The 18306-nt window shown below is 37.9% G+C and overlaps 1 protein-coding gene across 1 annotated transcript in view; it reads left to right on the top strand.

The window, feature by feature from the left end:
- Positions 1-18041, top strand: part of AQR (aquarius intron-binding spliceosomal factor) — an 87364-nt gene extending 69323 nt beyond the window's left edge. Inside the window, exons 28-35 of the mRNA XM_037133156.2 lie at positions 3085-3156; positions 4224-4411; positions 5028-5199; positions 7170-7340; positions 10775-10860; positions 14915-15089; positions 16208-16321; positions 17441-18041. Coding sequence (XP_036989051.1) covers positions 3085-3156; positions 4224-4411; positions 5028-5199; positions 7170-7340; positions 10775-10860; positions 14915-15089; positions 16208-16321; positions 17441-17752 — 1290 coding nt within the window. The 3' untranslated portion in view covers positions 17753-18041. The remainder of the gene's footprint in view (positions 1-3084; positions 3157-4223; positions 4412-5027; positions 5200-7169; positions 7341-10774; positions 10861-14914; positions 15090-16207; positions 16322-17440) is intronic.
- Positions 18042-18306: the final 265 nt, after the last annotated feature.

Genomic DNA, 18306 nt, shown 5'->3' with positions numbered 1-18306 from the left:
TTGTTCAGCTGTTAGTTTGGTGTTTTTAAAATGTAAGCCATTTCCCTTGGAGATTGGCTTACCTCTTATTGTAGTTTACATTTATAATTACTTAGAAATGTCTCTTAAAACTGAAAACTTCTGTGTTTATGTGATTAGTGAACTCTGAATGTAATTTTTTAAAGTAATATGTCCATTAAATAACATTATAACCATATGATTATCTAACCAAATTCTAATACTTGTTAAGGTAGATTAATATATTTTTTCTATGTTAAAAAAAATCTCTGAACAAAACTAAAAGCTATAAAAATAACACCTGGCATCCTGGTCAGGTGGTTCAGTTGGTTGGGGCGTCCTGCCATACACCAAAATCTGCAGGTTCGATCCCCAGTCGGGGCACATACGAGAGGCAAATGTTTCTCTCTCACATCAGTGTTTCTCTCTCTCCTTCCCTCCCTTTCTTTTTCTCTAAAACCAATAAACATATCCTGCAGTGAGCATTTAAATAGATAGATAGATAGATAGATAGATAGATAGATAGATAATATTATTTGGCAATGCTTTTTATCTGTTGAACATCTATATGCTTGCATCGTTCACATTTCAAGCACACATTCAATCCCAGCTATTTGTTCATCCAACAAATAAAAGCCTTCCATGTGCCTTCCATATCCTCATATGGAATGCTCCTATTTAGACTGTAAAGATGAGATATTAAATGACTTAATTACATGATGAAGACCAGATTGCTAAAGAGCATAATATAGCCTGTGACGCAATGGAAGTGGAATGTAATAATTGAGCAGTAAGTGTGAATTTCCAGACTCTGATTTTGCTAATGATACTGACCTAAACTCTGATTTTAATGCACATCATTTAACTTTTCTGCAACTGGTTTATCTGTGCTTGTTTAAAGTAGGGTTGATGTACTGTGTTGAATTAAGAGTTGGAAAAACGTTTGTGGTTGATGAAAGTAACTGACAGTTTTTTTACCCTTACACACTCACGGAAAGGTAGGCGCTAAATAAATCTGACAGACCGTTCTCGGATGAAGGGCTCCTCGGTTCTGAGGTGGGACAGACACGATGATGTAGATGATGTGTTAAAGGGTAGTGTGAAGTTCCCCCTTGCAAATTACTAGTGAGGATTTTTCACGTAAATATTTTATTTTGGAGCTGACATAAGATATGCTTTCAATTCGATGTGAAGTCATATTAGTTCAATAACAAGGGGAAATGATGCGTGTTAAAATGAGCATATTATACTTTCATGCAGCCTTTCAGGTTCATATTAAAAAAAAACACTACTTGTAGCTTGTCACGGTTTTATTAATCATTTTCTTCACATTGTTGTACACATCTAAAGATAGCATGAGTGCTGATAGTATATGTTTTCAATTTATTTTTATAAAACTTATACATGTATCTGGTTTAAGAGCTTAACAACTTTGTAGATCTGCTTAAAATTTTAAAAGGCAGTCCGCTACTTTCTAATCCTCCCCAATTATTTAAGCTTTCAACTCTTCGTATTTCCTTCAATATTTTAATCTATATTAGTAAAGAATATTAAATTTCCACTTTAGGTCTTGTTTTTGACTCTGTGCTGTCCGCAAGGAGACACGCATATGCATTCATGGGCTTTTCCCTTAATATTCCCAGTACGGCATAATTTTGCTTTGTGACTAAAATCTGATTTTTTAAAAGCAAAATACACACACACACACACACACACACACACACACACGTGTATATTTGTAAGTTAAATTGCATTTTCAGAGTTTTCCAGGAAGCGGGCTCTTTAAACTGTCTTCTTTGAGCTTCCCCCGTTCTCTTGCTTGGTGTATCTATTATCCTGAGAGTCCACGCAGGGACTTCTGTAAAAATGCGGCTTTTTGGACTCCTCCTTGTGAGCTCACAGCAGGATGACATAACTGTCCCCCTACCTGTCACTTTCTCAGAAAACAAAATAAGAGGAGAAAACCTTAAAAACAGGAAACAAAAGAATTCTAATACATATTTACGAGATTCTCAGAGAAGGTATTTTACCAGTGAAACAAGGAGTAAGATACACTAAGTAGCCACCAGAATTAGAAGTAGAGGGGAAAGATAAAACATGTTGAGAAGTGACAAAGAAGAGAATTAGGCAGATAAAAGAGAAATCATCATCAAAGAATGAGATCTTGTGTTGAAGAAAGAGCTTTTTTATTATTTTACAACTGCGTAGTGCCTAACATTACTATAAACTGGGCTGGTGAGAGGATATAGGTGTCAGCAGGTGAATATCCAGAACTACAGATTGTGATGTGCTGTGAGACAAAGAGAAAGAATATTTGGAAACCCATTTTAGATTGGGAGATCAAAGAAGGCTTAATACAATGGGGTTTAACCTGATATTTTAAGAATGAGAAAGAGCCAGGCAAGCACAGAGAGAATAGCATGTGCAGAGGGCCAGAGGCAGGAATGGTTTTGCTGTTTCTGCGAAAATGAAATAGGCCAACATGGCTAAAGCTTAATAAGGAGAAGACGGATAAAGGAGAGGAAGGCAGGGGCCAGGTTGACTAGAGATAGGCCCTAAGTTAACATGTCTGTTGCAGGCCACTTTAAGGGCTTTTTTGTCCTAGGACAGTTGGAAGCCAGTGACGGTTTGACACCAGGGAGGGGAAGTGATTAGATGGCTGCCACATCAGTGATTTGGGGGGTGCAAGACAGGAAGGGGGGGCTGGTAAAAAGGTGGCTTGCAGTAGTCAGAGTAGTGGCTTAAATTAGAGCAATAGTGGTGGTAGAAATGGAGAAAAATGAACAGATTCAAGAGGGAGGTTTTGAAGGTAAAGTTTACTTTGGTGATAATTGAGCAGTAAATGGGAATTTTCAGCCCCTGCCTCTTGCACACCCCCTTCTGGGGGTCTGGCCCGCAACCCAGACATGTGACCTGACTGGGAATGGAATTGGCAAGCCTTTGGTTTGCAAGCCGGGACTCAGTCCACTGAGCCACGCCAGCCAGGGCTGTTTTTTCATTTGTTTGTATTTGCGTGGTGGTTGTGGTTATGACAGTAGTTGTTTGGCTTTCATGCTGTGATGAACTTTCCTGTTTCTCCTTTTTCAGTATGACAACATTTTAATGGAGGAGGCTGCTCAGATTCTGGAGATTGAAACTTTTATACCTCTTCTTCTACAGGTAAGATACTGAAATCTGACACAGTGTAAAGTTTGAAGAATTCCCAGGGGCAGCATCAGAAAGTTAGATAATTTGGGGGTGCTGATTGCCATAAGTATGTATTTTCCCTAACATCATTATGTTTGATACTCTATTTTAAGCTTGTAAACTTCCTTTCATCTATTCACTGGCTATTTAGTAGTTTGCGTTGTTTCTGGGAGTACTATTTAAAAATTCATAGTTCATTTCTAAGTTTTGAAAAGAGTAATTTTAATCAAGAAAATTGCATTTTTATGCAGTTTGGATGGAAGATAAGCTATATTTTCATCTCTTTTAGAGTTGTTTTTAGAATTATTTTTGATGCTTACTGGGTACATTGCTTTTCTTTATTTTCTGCCTAAATTTTTTTGAGCTACATGATGATGTTTAAGTAAGTTTCTTATTGTACAATAATAGTCTTTACTGTGGAAGCATTAAAAACAAAATGTGGAATTCCCAATTTAAGAATAAAGACTTCAACTTACAGATACCCTGGATTCCAAAAGTACTTTTACAAGCCAAGTTATTTGGGACTTGAAATGTATTTTGTCAGGATACGTTTCAGGAATAAGAAGACACATAGAGTAGGAAATTGAAATAGTGTAAGGAATTTTAAAAGGTATAATTTTACCGCCGTTGGGGGTTCAGAACTGGCTCTCTGCAAGGCTGCGACACGGGGTGTTTACTTGGACATCTTTTTGTTTCCCTGCGTGTGCATCTGCTTCCCTCTGTGCTCTCTCTGCCAAACTCTGACCTAAGCCTCCCAGGCGTCTTTGGATTACCCCACCTGCTGAAATGGGGCGATTCCATGCTTGCCACCTCGGTCCCCCTTCCTCACAGACTGGCAGCCAAGAGCAGCGGTGCCCGTACTGGGTTCACAGGTCATTCTGTAATTTGCCAGGTTCCTCTCTGGAGGTGGTGAATATGAAGAATTAGTGAGCTAATGAAGCCATTTTGTGACTAGCAAGAATCTTGTGCAATAAATTGTAGACTAGTAGGGTAGTATACCAGTTAGAATATTTTGCCAGTTCCTCGCTTGTCTTTTCTAGAATCCTCAGGATGGTTTCAGCCGACTGAAACGATGGATTATGATCGGGGATCATCACCAGTTACCTCCAGTCATTAAGAATATGGCCTTTCAAAAATATTCAAACATGGAGCAGTCTCTCTTCACTCGCTTTGTCCGAATTGGAGTTCCTACTGTGGACCTCGATGCCCAAGGGAGAGCCAGAGCAAGGTAAGCGGTTGGGGGAGGAGAGGGGATTACTCCAGTCTAGGGACATTGATTCCATAATCCAAGCATGTGATAATGTCTTCCATATAAACTCAGCATTCCCCATTGTCCAAGAACTGGCCATCTAAATATCTGAAAGCATCTTTATTGCCTTTGACATGGGGTATGAATTAACCAAATAACTTTTTCCACTGGCCCTTCTTTTTATGCTCCCAGAAGATACAGAGTTAGTACCATTTTGAAATACAAAGCAAAAGGGGAACAAGAGGAGAACACCCAGTTCTTGCTTCATAAAGTGTACAGGGCCTATCTCATAGTTACCTCAAATTTTCCTCAATTTATAGAAGTTTCCCTGCTTTTTAAATTTCAGTGGAGATAGTGTTTACCTTAGAGAACACAATGGAGCTGACATTTCTGTAGTATCATCTACCTTCTGATTTGGTTAGTTGAAGTAGGGAGGCAGAGGTTGAAAAAGCATTACTGCTAGGAAGATAAGCACAGAGTGGGTGCCTTGAAAATTAAGAGGAAGAGCACAGTCCCTTAGAAATGCTCTTAGGTATGTTAAAGGGGATTTCACCTTGCTGACATTTCCTGTTGGGGGGGATTTGTCTTTGGAAAGCTTGTGCAACCTCTACAACTGGCGATACAAGAAACTAGGCAACTTACCCCACGTGCAGCTCTTGCCGGAGTTTAGTACAGCAAATGCTGGCTTGCTGTATGACTTCCAGCTCATCAACGTTGAAGACTTCCAGGGAGTAGGAGAATCAGAACCTAATCCTTACTTTTATCAGGTAAGAAAAGGACATGAAACTTGTAAGTTTACTTCGCAAATACCGGGCTGAATTACTACCTAGGTCAGTTATACAGAGCCATCTGACTGGTCTTTGAATGAAGGATATTAGATCCTGTCCATACAGACAACACACAAAAATTTAATTTCAGATGGATTGAAGATGCATACTCAAAAGGAACTATAAGCAAATGTTCTAGAAAGAAGAAACTATTGATGAGTGTATAATGTTCAGGTGAGAAAGGTCTTATTAACTAAGCTTGTTACCAAAAGCAAAAATCATAAAGAAAAATACTAGTTTGAGAAAAATTTATTTTTAATATTTAACAAACAATAGGTTGAGGTTTGAATGTGTGTAGAACTCTTATAAATCACTCTTTTAAAAAAAATCAGCACCCCAACAGAAAAATGCAATAAGGACAAGAATATGCAATTCATACACACAGGAGTATATAGATTTATAGCAAGCATAAATCACTGGAACATATTTCCAGCTCTATAGGGGTAGATTTGGGGGATTTCTGTACTCATGCAAAACTAGTAGGAAAGTAACTGGGTAGACAGATTGTCAGTGTGTATTAAAAGCACAACGTTCTCACTTCTAGGAATTCATCCTATAAAAAATTAGATGAATTTTTCCAAAGACTGGTGCTAAAATGTTTAGTTTATCTTTTACTACAAAGTATTTTGGAAATGGGAGACAACCTGAATAATCATATTATTACCTGTGCCATATAATGAAATACTGAATTGCCACTAAGAATGATGACATTATTTATAACTTGGTTTACTAACAGGAGAAATGTTTATGCAATATTAAATGAAAAAATCAAATTGAAATGTATCTACAGTGACCCATTTTATTTTTAAAAAGAAACAGAAAAACACATATAGAAAATATATGCTGATAATCTATACAAAAATATCTGGCAGCGTATACACCAAAAGATTTACCTGTGATAGAGTTGATGCTTAGATAGATATAGTTCGCTGTTGATAAGAAAATCAGTAAGATTTATAGTCATGTGACTTCTTTTCCCTCCTGTCTTTTAAAGAACTAGAAATTTTAAGAGATAGCCCAGGTTGTCTAAGTGTCACCAGAATATAAATGATTTTTCTGGAGGTCTTCCTGTAATTTTCCTGTTTCCTTAACATGAAATCCAGCTTTTGGTCTTTCCTTTCAGATTGTCATGTTATACTTATATTCTCATTTTACTTTCTTCCCACATCTCCTACTTCCAATTTAGTCTCTACCGAACTGGACTAAGCAGGCTTGTGTGTGCTTCCTGGCTTTCGAGTGCAGTGAAGCCTTGGTTTTAAACTCCTTCTCACTGATCTGTAACCAGTCCCTCAGGTCACAGTAAGCCAGACTCACCGATTTGGAGCCACATCTTCTTCCTAAAGTGGTTTCTGGTAGAGGCCGCAGCCATCATCAAAGAACAAACATAAAACACACGCAGAAAACATACTATGAAGTAGAAAGAAGAAGGAAAAACATTGTGTGAAAATTGAGAGTTGACTCCAGTAGTGCTAGATATATATGCTTTTAGACTGGATTTTTTATTGCCTTCTACGACAGTCGCCTTGCCCACCTATGTCAGTTTCTCTCCATAACTGAGTTTCTCTCAGTCCCAGTACACTGAGCAGGACCTTACTGATCTGTACTGTGACCGTTGTGGTCCCAGAAATGTTAAGTGTTCCGTTGGTAACTTTTATTTTATGATATTGCATCTATTACAATTTGTTGCAAATGTCAAACAGTAATATTTACATTATTCTGTGTTTATCATCAGTGTCATTTTAGGATAAGGTTATTCGTCAGTTTTACATAAGATGTTCACTTGTCCAAATTACTTAACTCTTCACCTCTTCAAGAGTGATAAATGAACAGATTGTGCTAGTGAGCCACTTTTTCTACAAAATGAAAACAATAGGACACAAATGCTCAACCCGGTTATGTCTGCGTTGCAGAATCTTGGGGAGGCGGAGTATGCAGTGGCTCTCTTCATGTACATGTGCTTACTTGGTTACCCTGCCGACAAGATTAGTATCCTAACAACTTACAACGGACAAAAGCACCTTATTCGTGACATTATCAATAGGCGATGTGGGAGCAATCCATTGATTGGAAGACCAAATAAGGTAATTCTTTGAATATAATACATATGTTCTCTTATTCTTGATTTTGGTAAGATGGAAAGATTTATATTTATTATGTTATTTATATTGTTCCACTTTGTCTTTTTGTTATCTCCTTTTAAAATGTGAGAAAATGCAGTAATAGGAACTATAAGTAATTCTCTGGCAATCCTCTCCCACATTGTTATTGGTTTGCTTTGAACTTCTGTCCCGGCTACCACACTGAAGGTTTTTATGAACAGTAATCAGAAGTAAATGTGTCTAAAATCTTTTGTTGCCAAAATGATGGGTAACAATATGACATTAGGTACTGTTAGAGTAGAAGTGGGAGTTGTATCACTTTGTTTTGTTTGCAAGGGTATAGTCTGCACCGCCTCTTACTGTATGTGTGTAGGGGAGTGGTTTTTCTTGAAGATAAAGGACAATTGTAAACTGAATCCAGGTAAACGATTTTTTATAAAGGTTTTTTAAAATTATGTGTAATACAGGCACAGTTATTTAAAGTTAATAAATTTTTATTTAAGGAATTTCATGTTTTGATCCCATAAATATCACATGTAACTTGTATCATACTATATTGGACAGTGCTTATCTAGACAGTGAATATAAGTAAAGTTAATAAAATGTTCCCAATAGACTGGATACTGGCAATGTAGCCAAGAAAACTTAGTGGGAAAAATGTTTTGTGGTCATGTCCATAGCAAATGAGAAACTGCTAGACCTAGGATTTTTTAATATTTTTTATTTTTATGTGATTTGATGGAGTAATATCACATAAAAATGAATATGCTGGATTTTATCAATAAAAGGTGGAAATTTTGAAAGAATAATGAAACATATATTAATAGTGACAGAGTTGGGACTTTGGTTGTGAACATAGCTGTATAAAAACTCTTTTACCTTTTCTTGGAAATAACCCAAAAGTAAGGGAAGTGGGAGGAGGAGAAGACAAACCCCATTTCTAGTGAGAGGACACAGTGTGGTGACTAAAATCATGAAGGAATTGTGGGAAGAAGAGGATTTAGTGGGCTAGTTTCCCAAGGCCGGCACAGTGCACTTCCTGCAGATGAGTGGCCTGCTCTGAAGTGTAAGAGCCCCATCCCTGCATCAGTCATGGGTGCAGATTGGGGCCAGCAGAAGCCTTCTGGGTCTCAGGTTGGTTCGGAGAAGCCTGCAGGTGAGCTACATTTGCAATAGGTTTATTTTCAAATAGCTGTATTTGCAAATAGACTGTCTCTGTAGTTGCAGAATAAAAGAGAACCTCCTGTTGTGAAACCATCCAGCCTGTAGAAGTCAGTCCTGCTCACCCCAACCTAATATGTTAATCAGTGATGAAATAGTGGTGGAAAGGAAGAACTAGCACATTTGATTTATATAAATCAAGGGGAAGACGGATAAAGAGCTTCAGAACATACTAATTGACAAGATACATGTTCCAGAAAACAAGTTGGCCTGGAACATGAAAATTTTGAATCCATATTTGGCTTTGAATTTTAAAGTACTTAATGAAATATCCATATCTGAGAGGGAGCTACAAAGTAGAGAAATTGAAGAGTTCAGAAAGAGTCAAAATGTGAACTAGAAGAAAATAAAACAAAATCATAGAAATGAAGACAAAAATCAAAAGCACTGCAGTGAGGAATAGGCACTATAAAACACTCCCTAAGGGATATAGAGAGTGAAAATGAGAAGCTAGTAACTTTGAAAGGTAGAAAGTTTAGAAATAGGAGCTTTTCAATATATGAGTTCTTTTATTTATAAGTAGCAGAAAAACTTAAATAATAAAGAAAGTGTCTCTCTCCCCTAGCAAGATGAAGGTAGCATGGCTCCAGGGTGGGGGGTGTCAGTGAGCCAGGGCTGGTCTCGAAGACCAGGTTCATCTCCTCCCCTGCCCGCCATTCTCAGCTTTGAGCCCAGTTTTCGGACAAGCTCTGTCCATGGGGTCAGGATGACAGCAAAACTTCCTAGTATAACTGCTGTAGGCCCGAGCAAAGGACTTGTATCCAGAATATAAGGACCTCTGTCAATGTAAAAGTCATGGTTAAATGATGAAAACCCAATACTAAATATTTAGGCAAATGTATTGAACAGACATTTCACACCAGAAAACATACAAATGGTCAATAAGCCCGTGAAACAGTGCTTACCATCGTTTGCTGTCAGGGAAATGCAAGTTGAAGCTATAATGATGTACCGCTACACTCCCAAGAGAAAGATTAAAATTAGAAAGATTGACCATAGTAAGTGTTGACAAGGGTGTGGGGCAACTGGAATTCTGGAACTGGAACCTGGCTGGTAAATGTGTAAAGTGATACCGCAACTTTGGGAAACAGCCTTGACAGTTTCTTATAAAGTTACACACACCCTTTCCATACAGCTCAGCAATTTCACTTTTAGATTTTTATCCACCAGCAGTGAAAACATGACACAAAAATACTTATACAAGATTTCTCATTGCAGTTGCATTCAAAATAGCCCCAAACTAGAGACAACCCAAATGCCATGAACAAGTGAATGGGTAAACAAATTGTGGTACTTGTGTTCAGTGGAATACTAATCAGTGGTTAAAAGAAGTATGAATTTTTAATGTACACAAACATTGATGAATCTCAGGAAAATTACACTGAGTGAAAGAAATTTAGACAGAGTGCGTCATTTTTTATGGAATTCTAGAATTAGGGGAAAATTCTGTAGTGACAAAGCAGATCAGAGGCCGTGCAGGGTTGGGGCATGCAGATTTGATGACAGAGGGCCTGAGGTCTTGGAAACTGGTCGTGGCGGTGGTTGTATGAGGGTGCGTGTTGTCAGAATTTACCCAGTTGTGCACTGAACGTGAGTGTATTTTACTGTATGTAAATTATACCTCTGTGAACCTGGGTTAAAAATAAGGGTTCACTTCCTAAAGGTAGGGCCGTGATTGTAGTCTGTGCAGGATAAACATTTAAACTTTTTGTTGAATTAATGAAAAGGAGAGAAATGCCTGAGCACCAGTATTATACTGAAAGCTCCCTGAATCTTCTTATTTATATATGTATTTTCAAACTGAACAAGAAGTACTGTGAAGACTACTTGTGTGTTTTTAGTCAGAGGAAGGCTTTAGATGAGAACTGAAATGTGTTAAATAACTGAGCAAATTAAGTTCTACAGATGGGCATCAAACCAGGAGACCAGGTGATAGGCTAAACACAGTCCCTGCTTCATGGAGTTGAGTAGTCTAGTAGGGGAAGACGGTTAGTTCCACACACAGTTACTCGGCCGTCAGCACAGGTGTGTGAATAATGCAGGGGACATGGCCTATTCGGGTGACCACAGCTCCAGATTTCAGTTAGTGTTCATTGGCTGGTCCTGTGAATTCCAAGAATATGCTCATGTTTGTTTAGGGATTGTTAGAGTCTCATTGTTCAACACATACCATATTCACCCTTTTTTCTTCCTAGGTGACAACCGTTGACAGATTTCAAGGTCAACAGAATGATTATATTCTTCTTTCTCTAGTACGAACCAGAGCAGTGGGCCATCTGAGGTACGTAAGGAAAAACTGTCATAATATTACTGAACTTTACTATCTGCTTCAATTTTAAACTTCTTTGGCTAAGTAGTTTTACTTTTTTTTAAGTTTAAAGTATAATTCATTGTTAGGGCAGCTTTTGATACCGTATGTTGGAATACAACAATATCAGATTCAGACCATCACATTGCTTCTGAGTTTTTTGAATCTTAAATGTTTTAGTAGTTTAAACTTTTTTAGTCTTTGGTAAAATTCAAAAATAGCACTTTATCATAAAATCTTAAAATATATTCTATATCTGTTGGAAACTTACTATGAGAAATGAAAGGAAACGAAGTGGTTCCAAAGTCTCTTCGGACTGGGTTTTCACTGCATGGGATTTCCAATGTTTCTGCACAGTCTCTCAACTTCAGTGTCAGAGGATAAAGGGGCCATTTGTCCTCCCAGGATTAAGAATTGTGAAGACAAACAGTAATCTATTTTTGTCATTCGTTGTGATGTATTTCTGTGCTAGAGATTTATAGGAATAATATCTTCTTATTATTACACAGCAGCCATTTCGTTTTTATAAACCTTCATCTCTCATGGCTTAATCGCAAAACTATATGGAGAGTTCATTTTATTATTTTTTTCAGTAGATATAAAAAGAAAATTCTCCAAGCTCTCATAATGTTATCATTAAGGTGAGATGTGTTTGGAGCTTAGCCCAGTGATCAGGCTCCATTAGACTGATAACTTTTATGTAAGAGTAAGCAACAATGGGATGTTTCGAGAGACTGTTTTAAGACAATACATTCTAAAACAGTTAATTTTTGCTTATTTTTTAAGTGTCAAGCACGTATTTGGAAAATAACCTTTCTAAAAAGCGGTTCCTTTCTCACAGTGAGATTTATAGCTAGCTACTGTCTGAATGGGGCATTATTAGGATTTACATAATTAAAATCTCTGGAAAACTCACAGTATGAGTACATGAAGACTACTTTCCTCTCGTCCCCACCTTTTTGCTCATTCTGTAGGGCTTTGTCTTTTCCAGATTCGCTGAGTTCAGGTCTGTGCTTTTTCTTGGCCTGAATTTTCTGGAAACTTTAAAAAAAAAAAGGATGGTAAATGCTTATTATGAACGAAGGGTTAAAAAAGAACCTGATTTCATATTGCCATACATATCAAGATTTTCTGAACAAAAATACTATTATTTATGTAATTAATCTTTGTATTCGCCAAAATTTGCTCTTGGGTATCCAGCTTCTTCTTGGCGGGGTGGGGGTGGTGCAGGTGATGGTTCAGGTATTGCTAAAGTATGTAGGGGGTGTGTCAGTTTAACCATTATTTATGTATCCAGCTACCCAATTCCTTACCCAAATTGCTTAGGTACCTTAGCTAGAACTTTATCAAACTTTTCATAGAATATTTTCTTTTACAGAGATCACCTTTCATATCTTTCCTTTTGTAATATTTTTGTTTCTGAAGTTTCAAGAGACCAAGGAAACCTACTTTCTTTCATATCTCTCTTAAATCATAGCTTTATTGAGATACAATTGATGCACTATGCAGTTCACATATTGTGAGTGTCTAAGTCTCTAAGTCGGTGGTTGACAGTATATTCATAGACTTGTGCAGCCGTCTTCAGCCAGTGTTGGGACATTTCCACCACTCCAGCGAGAAACCCTGCCCTCACAGCAGTCACCCTGCCTTCTCTCCTCAAGGCCTGGGCCCCACTGTTCCCCTTCCCGTCTTTGTAGATTTGCCTATTCTAGGCACTTTTATAAATGGGATCACTTGGCATAATAATGGGTTTAGGGTTCTTTCATGTTGTACCATGTATGAATACTTCATTCCTTTTTATTGGCAAATAATATTCCATTGTGTGGATATATCACATTGTATTTTGCATTTATCAGCCGTTGGATATTTGGGTTGGTTTTTGTTTTGTTTTAACTTTGTGGCTATTATGAATGAATAATGGTGCTGTGAACATTCATGTACAAGTTTTTGTGTAGATGTGTTTTTCATTCTCTTGGGCCTAGTTACCTAGGTCATGGGTGACTCTTTTAGTTTTCCAGTACCTGTCATATTTCTTTTGCTTACATCTTTTTCATCCAGGGTAAACTCGGGTGGTTGTACAGGAGCCAGGCTATTCAGCTTTAGTTCCGGAGACCTGACTTAGGATTCTGTGCACTCTCTAGAAGCCAGAGTAACATTTCTACTCCCTTTTCTAGTATTCATTGTTCTTGCCCCCACCTGATTTGAGTGGCCCAAGTACCAACAGAAATGCCTGGGACTTGTTCCGTGCAAAGCAGTGATGCTGCAACTTTTTTGTGTTGTGTCCTGGTCGAGGGTTCTATCAGAATGCTGCCTTGTTCAACAGTGCAGTTTCTGCCCAGCCGTGTTCTACGGCCTGTGAAGGAGGTGGTCATTCTCACTGCCCTGGGTTTAAGATACTCAGGAACCCTGTCTACTCATTTATTTTTTTGCCTGGTAGATTGTCATGTTCACAGTGTTTGGTCATTCATTTAACACTTTGAAATTATTATTTGGTAGTGCACTGGGTTCTTGCCATATAGAAGTAATTGTAATGTTTATGATCTCTGCCTTCGTGAAGCTTAGAGTCCTGTACATAGAGAGACATTAAGCATATCCCTAGAAGATACCTGCATTTGAATAAGCAGAAAACTCTAGTCTAACTGTCCTCGTGTGCAGTGGGGTCAGTTCAGTATCACTGCAAGAGCACTGTGTCTGTGCTCTGCCCAGAGGTGCAGAGCCTTCTCCGCAGGAAGGTGAGAACTGAACATTGCACAGCCGTTACCATGGAAACAACAGTTTGCGTCCTGCTTCTCCCACTACCATCCTTTTCTCCCTGACAGCATTGTTTTAACTGTACTTTCCTTTATAGTGTTGTGTGAGAAGTCCAAATGCCAGGTAGTTCTGGTATTATGCACCTAGTTACCAGTGTTGGAACCACCCACCTGTAGCATGACCCCTTGGGGGTCTAAGGAAATGTGGGGAAAATAAAAAACAATTGGGTTTGCAGTGGCCCAGAAGATAGTATTTCTTCCTGATTTCTGTGTGTCACAAATGTAGCAATTCCTCAAAGGGATATGTTTTCTTCTACCTGAATGAACCTCTCATAGTTTTGTGGGGGTTGGGGGGTGGGTAACCCTGGTTATTATATGATCTTTGCAATGTTTGATCTCTGTAGCACTCTAATACTTTCATTCACGAAAGTTGTCTTTTTTGTAGAATACTCACAAATTCAAATAGCCTCCTAAAAGCATCTCAAAAAAAACAGTTTTCTGTGTTTGAAACCAAAATATGTTTTTCTTACTAAAAACATGTAGTAATAGTCACATGAAGTTAGACTTACTAAATAGCCCCCCTTTTATAAATTTACTTGATTCAAATAAAGTTTTAAAAACATATTCCCTTTAAAAGATAAAGAAAACTGGCCTAATATATTAGTCACATGTATAGTTCTGTCATTCAGTTTAGCCATTTTTATTACTGTTTATGTGAACATTGAATACTTACTGTATTCCAGGAATTGAGCCTCGGTACTAGAGTAAATACATTAATAAGGCATGTTATTATGTTATGTTGTATCATATCATCATACTATGTGTTTATATTTGTAATTATTATTACAAAAAGTGCAAAACAATGTGGTGACAATTATCTGGGAAGTAAAATTTGACTTTGAAGTCTGAGAATTTGGTAGGTACAGAGGAAGGGTTGTTCAGATTGATTTAATAGTGGTGACTGACAGCTGAACCATGACACGAATATGGTTACTGAGATCTTTTTAATCATGCATTGGTTATTTTTTTATTCCCCACCACACCCTCCCCCCCAAAAATAACCACTGTAGAGATTAGTAATAAAGCATTAACTTTGTACTCAGTTCACTAGTCACATAACATTGTTTAACTTAATGTTTGCTCTGTTAAGTTTTGAGAAAAATTAAGTTTTTATTGACATAGCTTAACAGGAATACTTCATGAAATATATAAGAAAAAGCTGCATAAATAACGTTGTTAATCTTGATATGTTAATTAATTTTGTTTGTTTTCCTAAGGGATGTTCGTCGCTTAGTGGTAGCCATGTCTAGAGCCAGACTTGGACTTTATATCTTCGCCAGAGTATCCCTTTTCCAAAACTGTTTTGAACTAACTCCAGCTTTCAGCCAACTCACGGCCCGCCCACTTCATTTGCATATAATTCCAACAGAACCTTTCCCAACCACTAGAAAGGTAAGACTTTTTTATTCATTGCATAGAGCTGCATTCTCTTATAGATGACCCCATTACCTAGGGACATCATCAAAAAGTTTACCAATCACTGGTTTAGAGTGCTGCTTGCATTAAGGAACTAAATTATATTTTCTACATAAAAATAATATATGCCACTATTTATTGAGTACTCACAATGTATCAAGCAATTAGTTCTTTACAGAATGATCTCATTCCATCTTAATAACAGCCCTGTTCAGTAGGTTTTCTTATTAACCCAACTTATATATGCAAAAATGGAGAATTAGAGAAAGTAATAAATGGTGCGACTTTATAAACATTTTATAATTGAGTGTAAATAGCAAAGTGGTTCATCTTTATTTAGTACAGTTTAGGAAGAAGTGCAAATTTTGCCTTTTCTTCCTTTGCTTTTCCCACAGTGACAGCACGCTGTTTCTCAGATTGCTGTCAGAAACCGCCCCAACAGACTCGCCTCATTCTGTCTCAGACTGAGTCTGAACCTCTGGGGTCCGGAGCCCAGGCCTCCGTGATTGAGCCTCCTCCCCAAGGTGGTCCCAATGAACACCACCAAGTTCACACTTCAGACTACTCTTTGCCAGTGTTTTCGACTATGTGGTTTATCAGTAAAGATTCTTTTTGAATCTTCATCTTCATGACCTAAAGTATAGATATTGTTAGCTTCTTACTATAAATGTCAGCTTCTTATTTTTTAGAAAAACATACAGAGGACGAATAGTTTTAATATTTTCTTTCTGAATAATCTTGAGAATTGCCTTTGGAGCATATGTAATATTAGCAACTGTTCCTTTAGACTGTATTTTCTATTTCACTTGTTTGCTTATCTCTTTTTCTTCTATATTAGTTAGCAGACCAAAGCTCATATTTTACTTACCAGCCTAAAATTGTATTAAAAGCTAATAACTTTTAGCTCCCTCGCAATGTCTGTATTTTCTAAATTTAATCACTCTTTTTCATATTTTATTGGAATCTCACACGTCTTTTATGTCCTCTAAACCCTAATAGTGTTTATACATAAAATGGAGACATAGGCTTTTAATGGGATGTTATTTTTTAGTGTTTTTCACTTTATATTTCACTCTCTTTTTGCCTTCTTCTAGAACGGGGAGAGACCATCTCATGAAGTACAGATAATAAAGAACATGCCCCAAATGGCAAACTTTGTGTATAACATGTACATGCATTTGATACAGACCACACATCATTATCATCAGGTGAGCTTTCTCAGAAACAACTCTTGTTTTTCTTGAAGAATCTGTTTCAGAATAAACTTTCTTTTTAAATGTAAGTGTAGTTGGTGTACAATATTATATTAGTTATACTAATTTCAGGTGCACAGGATAGTGATTGGGCATTTTTACACCCTACAGCATGACCGCCCACCCATCCTGGTACCTGCCCCGGCCCCACCTTTCCGCGGTGTGTTGACGCCGTTCCCCCTTCACGTTGGAGAAGGTCTTTCAATACTTGATTCCTTGCAGAAGACCAGCCAAATCAAAGTGGGCTGTCATTATTCATGCAGCATCCATACTTTCAAAACATTTTTATGTAGATATGATTTGGCATAAAATAAATTGTACATATTTAAAGTATACAATTTGATATGTTCTGATGTATAGAGATACAGAGATACAAAATAGATAGATAGATAGATAGATAGATAGATAGATAGATAGATAGATAGATAGGCAGGCCAACCTGTGAAACCATCTTTGCAATCAAGATAATGGACACATTACCCCAAAAGTTTTCTCACGCTCCTTGGAAATCCCTCCCATTTTTCACTTGTCCCTCTCCCACCTTTTTCCAGGCTCCAGCTTCAGCATCTAGAAATCTGGAGCTGTTCCAGTACTCGAGGGGACAGAAGCCTTATACCCTCCTGCTCCCTCCCTGCCGGGGCTTGTCCCACAGCTTGGTTCCTCCCCGCCCTTCGCAGGGCTCCTTCACTGCAGTTGGCTCTTCTTGAGTGGCTGTCCCAGTCCAGTCGGTCCCAGTCAGTCCCAGTCAGTCCGAATCAGCCACTGTTTCTCCAGGTGTGACAGCAAATTCGTTTGCTAAAAAATCTAATAGGTTTTTAAAATTATTTTCCTCTCTAAAGATATGCCATATTTTTATCATTATCTGCGATACCTGTGTTGGCATATTCTTGGAGTCAGCAAAACCTAGGCCTTTGTCATCAGAGCTATTTCATCTGTGATACAAAATGGCCAGCAGTGTTGTCGAGAAGACTACAGTGAACAGTATTTATTAGAAGATATGCGAGAGCTTAACTTCATAGGCCCGTGTTTTTTTCATTTGAATTACTTCACACTGATATTTTCTTTTTTTATTAGACCTTATTACAGCTACCACCTGCTATGGTAGAAGAAGGTGAGGAAGTTCAGGGTCAGGAGACAGAACTGGAAATGGAAGAAGAGGGTGTGCCTGCGCAAGCCGAGATGCCCGGTGTGACCGATGCTGGCTCTGGTCAAGAAACATTGTCCTCTCCGCCCGACACCACCCCTGATCAGACAGGAGCTGGTTCCGGTCCTGACGTCGCCTGCGCTGTACCCGAGGCCCCTGCTGCCGGGGCGGGACCCGAGGCTGTGCCAGCAGAGGCTGACAGCTGTCCACATGTCACACCTGCCCCAGAGGAGACCAGATAGCCAATCGCTAGCCTTTTTGAGGGAGATAATTTCATTTACAAAGTCAAAGTAAAGTTACTTTTTGTATTTTATATTTGCTTTTGCCATTTTGAAATGAATAATTAATGTTCATTTCTTATTTTTATTAATGATCAGTACTCTTCTTGGATATATTTGTAAAAAGTGTATGTGTATGAACAACATGAATTTTATTTGTTCCATCAGAAGGTAAAATAATCATTCCTTTGATATTTTTCTCATTAACTGAGTGTATCTGTCATCATACCTACATTAAAATAATTTTTATAGACTAAGGCATACATTACATTTTTAGTGAACTTCAATGAGGAAACAGATAGAATGTACTGGAAATAATAAGTGCCCCTAAGCAAGTGTTGAAACTGAGGAGGAAACCGTGTCTTCTCTCATAGTACCAGATGCTCAAGTTGTTTTGTTTTTCTTTAACCTTTCTTTCTTGATATAAAGGCATTAACAGCCATAGGATATAGGTTTTTCAAATCCACCAAAGAGGTTACATGTATTTCCCTCCCCCAAATTTCATAACCTGTCAGAAT

This window comes from Artibeus jamaicensis, unplaced genomic scaffold (genome assembly GCF_021234435.1).
Source record: "Artibeus jamaicensis isolate MK-2021 breed Jamaican fruit bat unplaced genomic scaffold, CSHL_Jam_final contig_1132, whole genome shotgun sequence".
In the NCBI taxonomy this organism is placed as follows: Eukaryota; Metazoa; Chordata; class Mammalia; order Chiroptera; family Phyllostomidae; genus Artibeus; species Artibeus jamaicensis.
The sequence above is the reverse complement of the archived record's forward strand: the minus strand, read 5'-3'. Positions and strand labels throughout refer to the sequence as shown.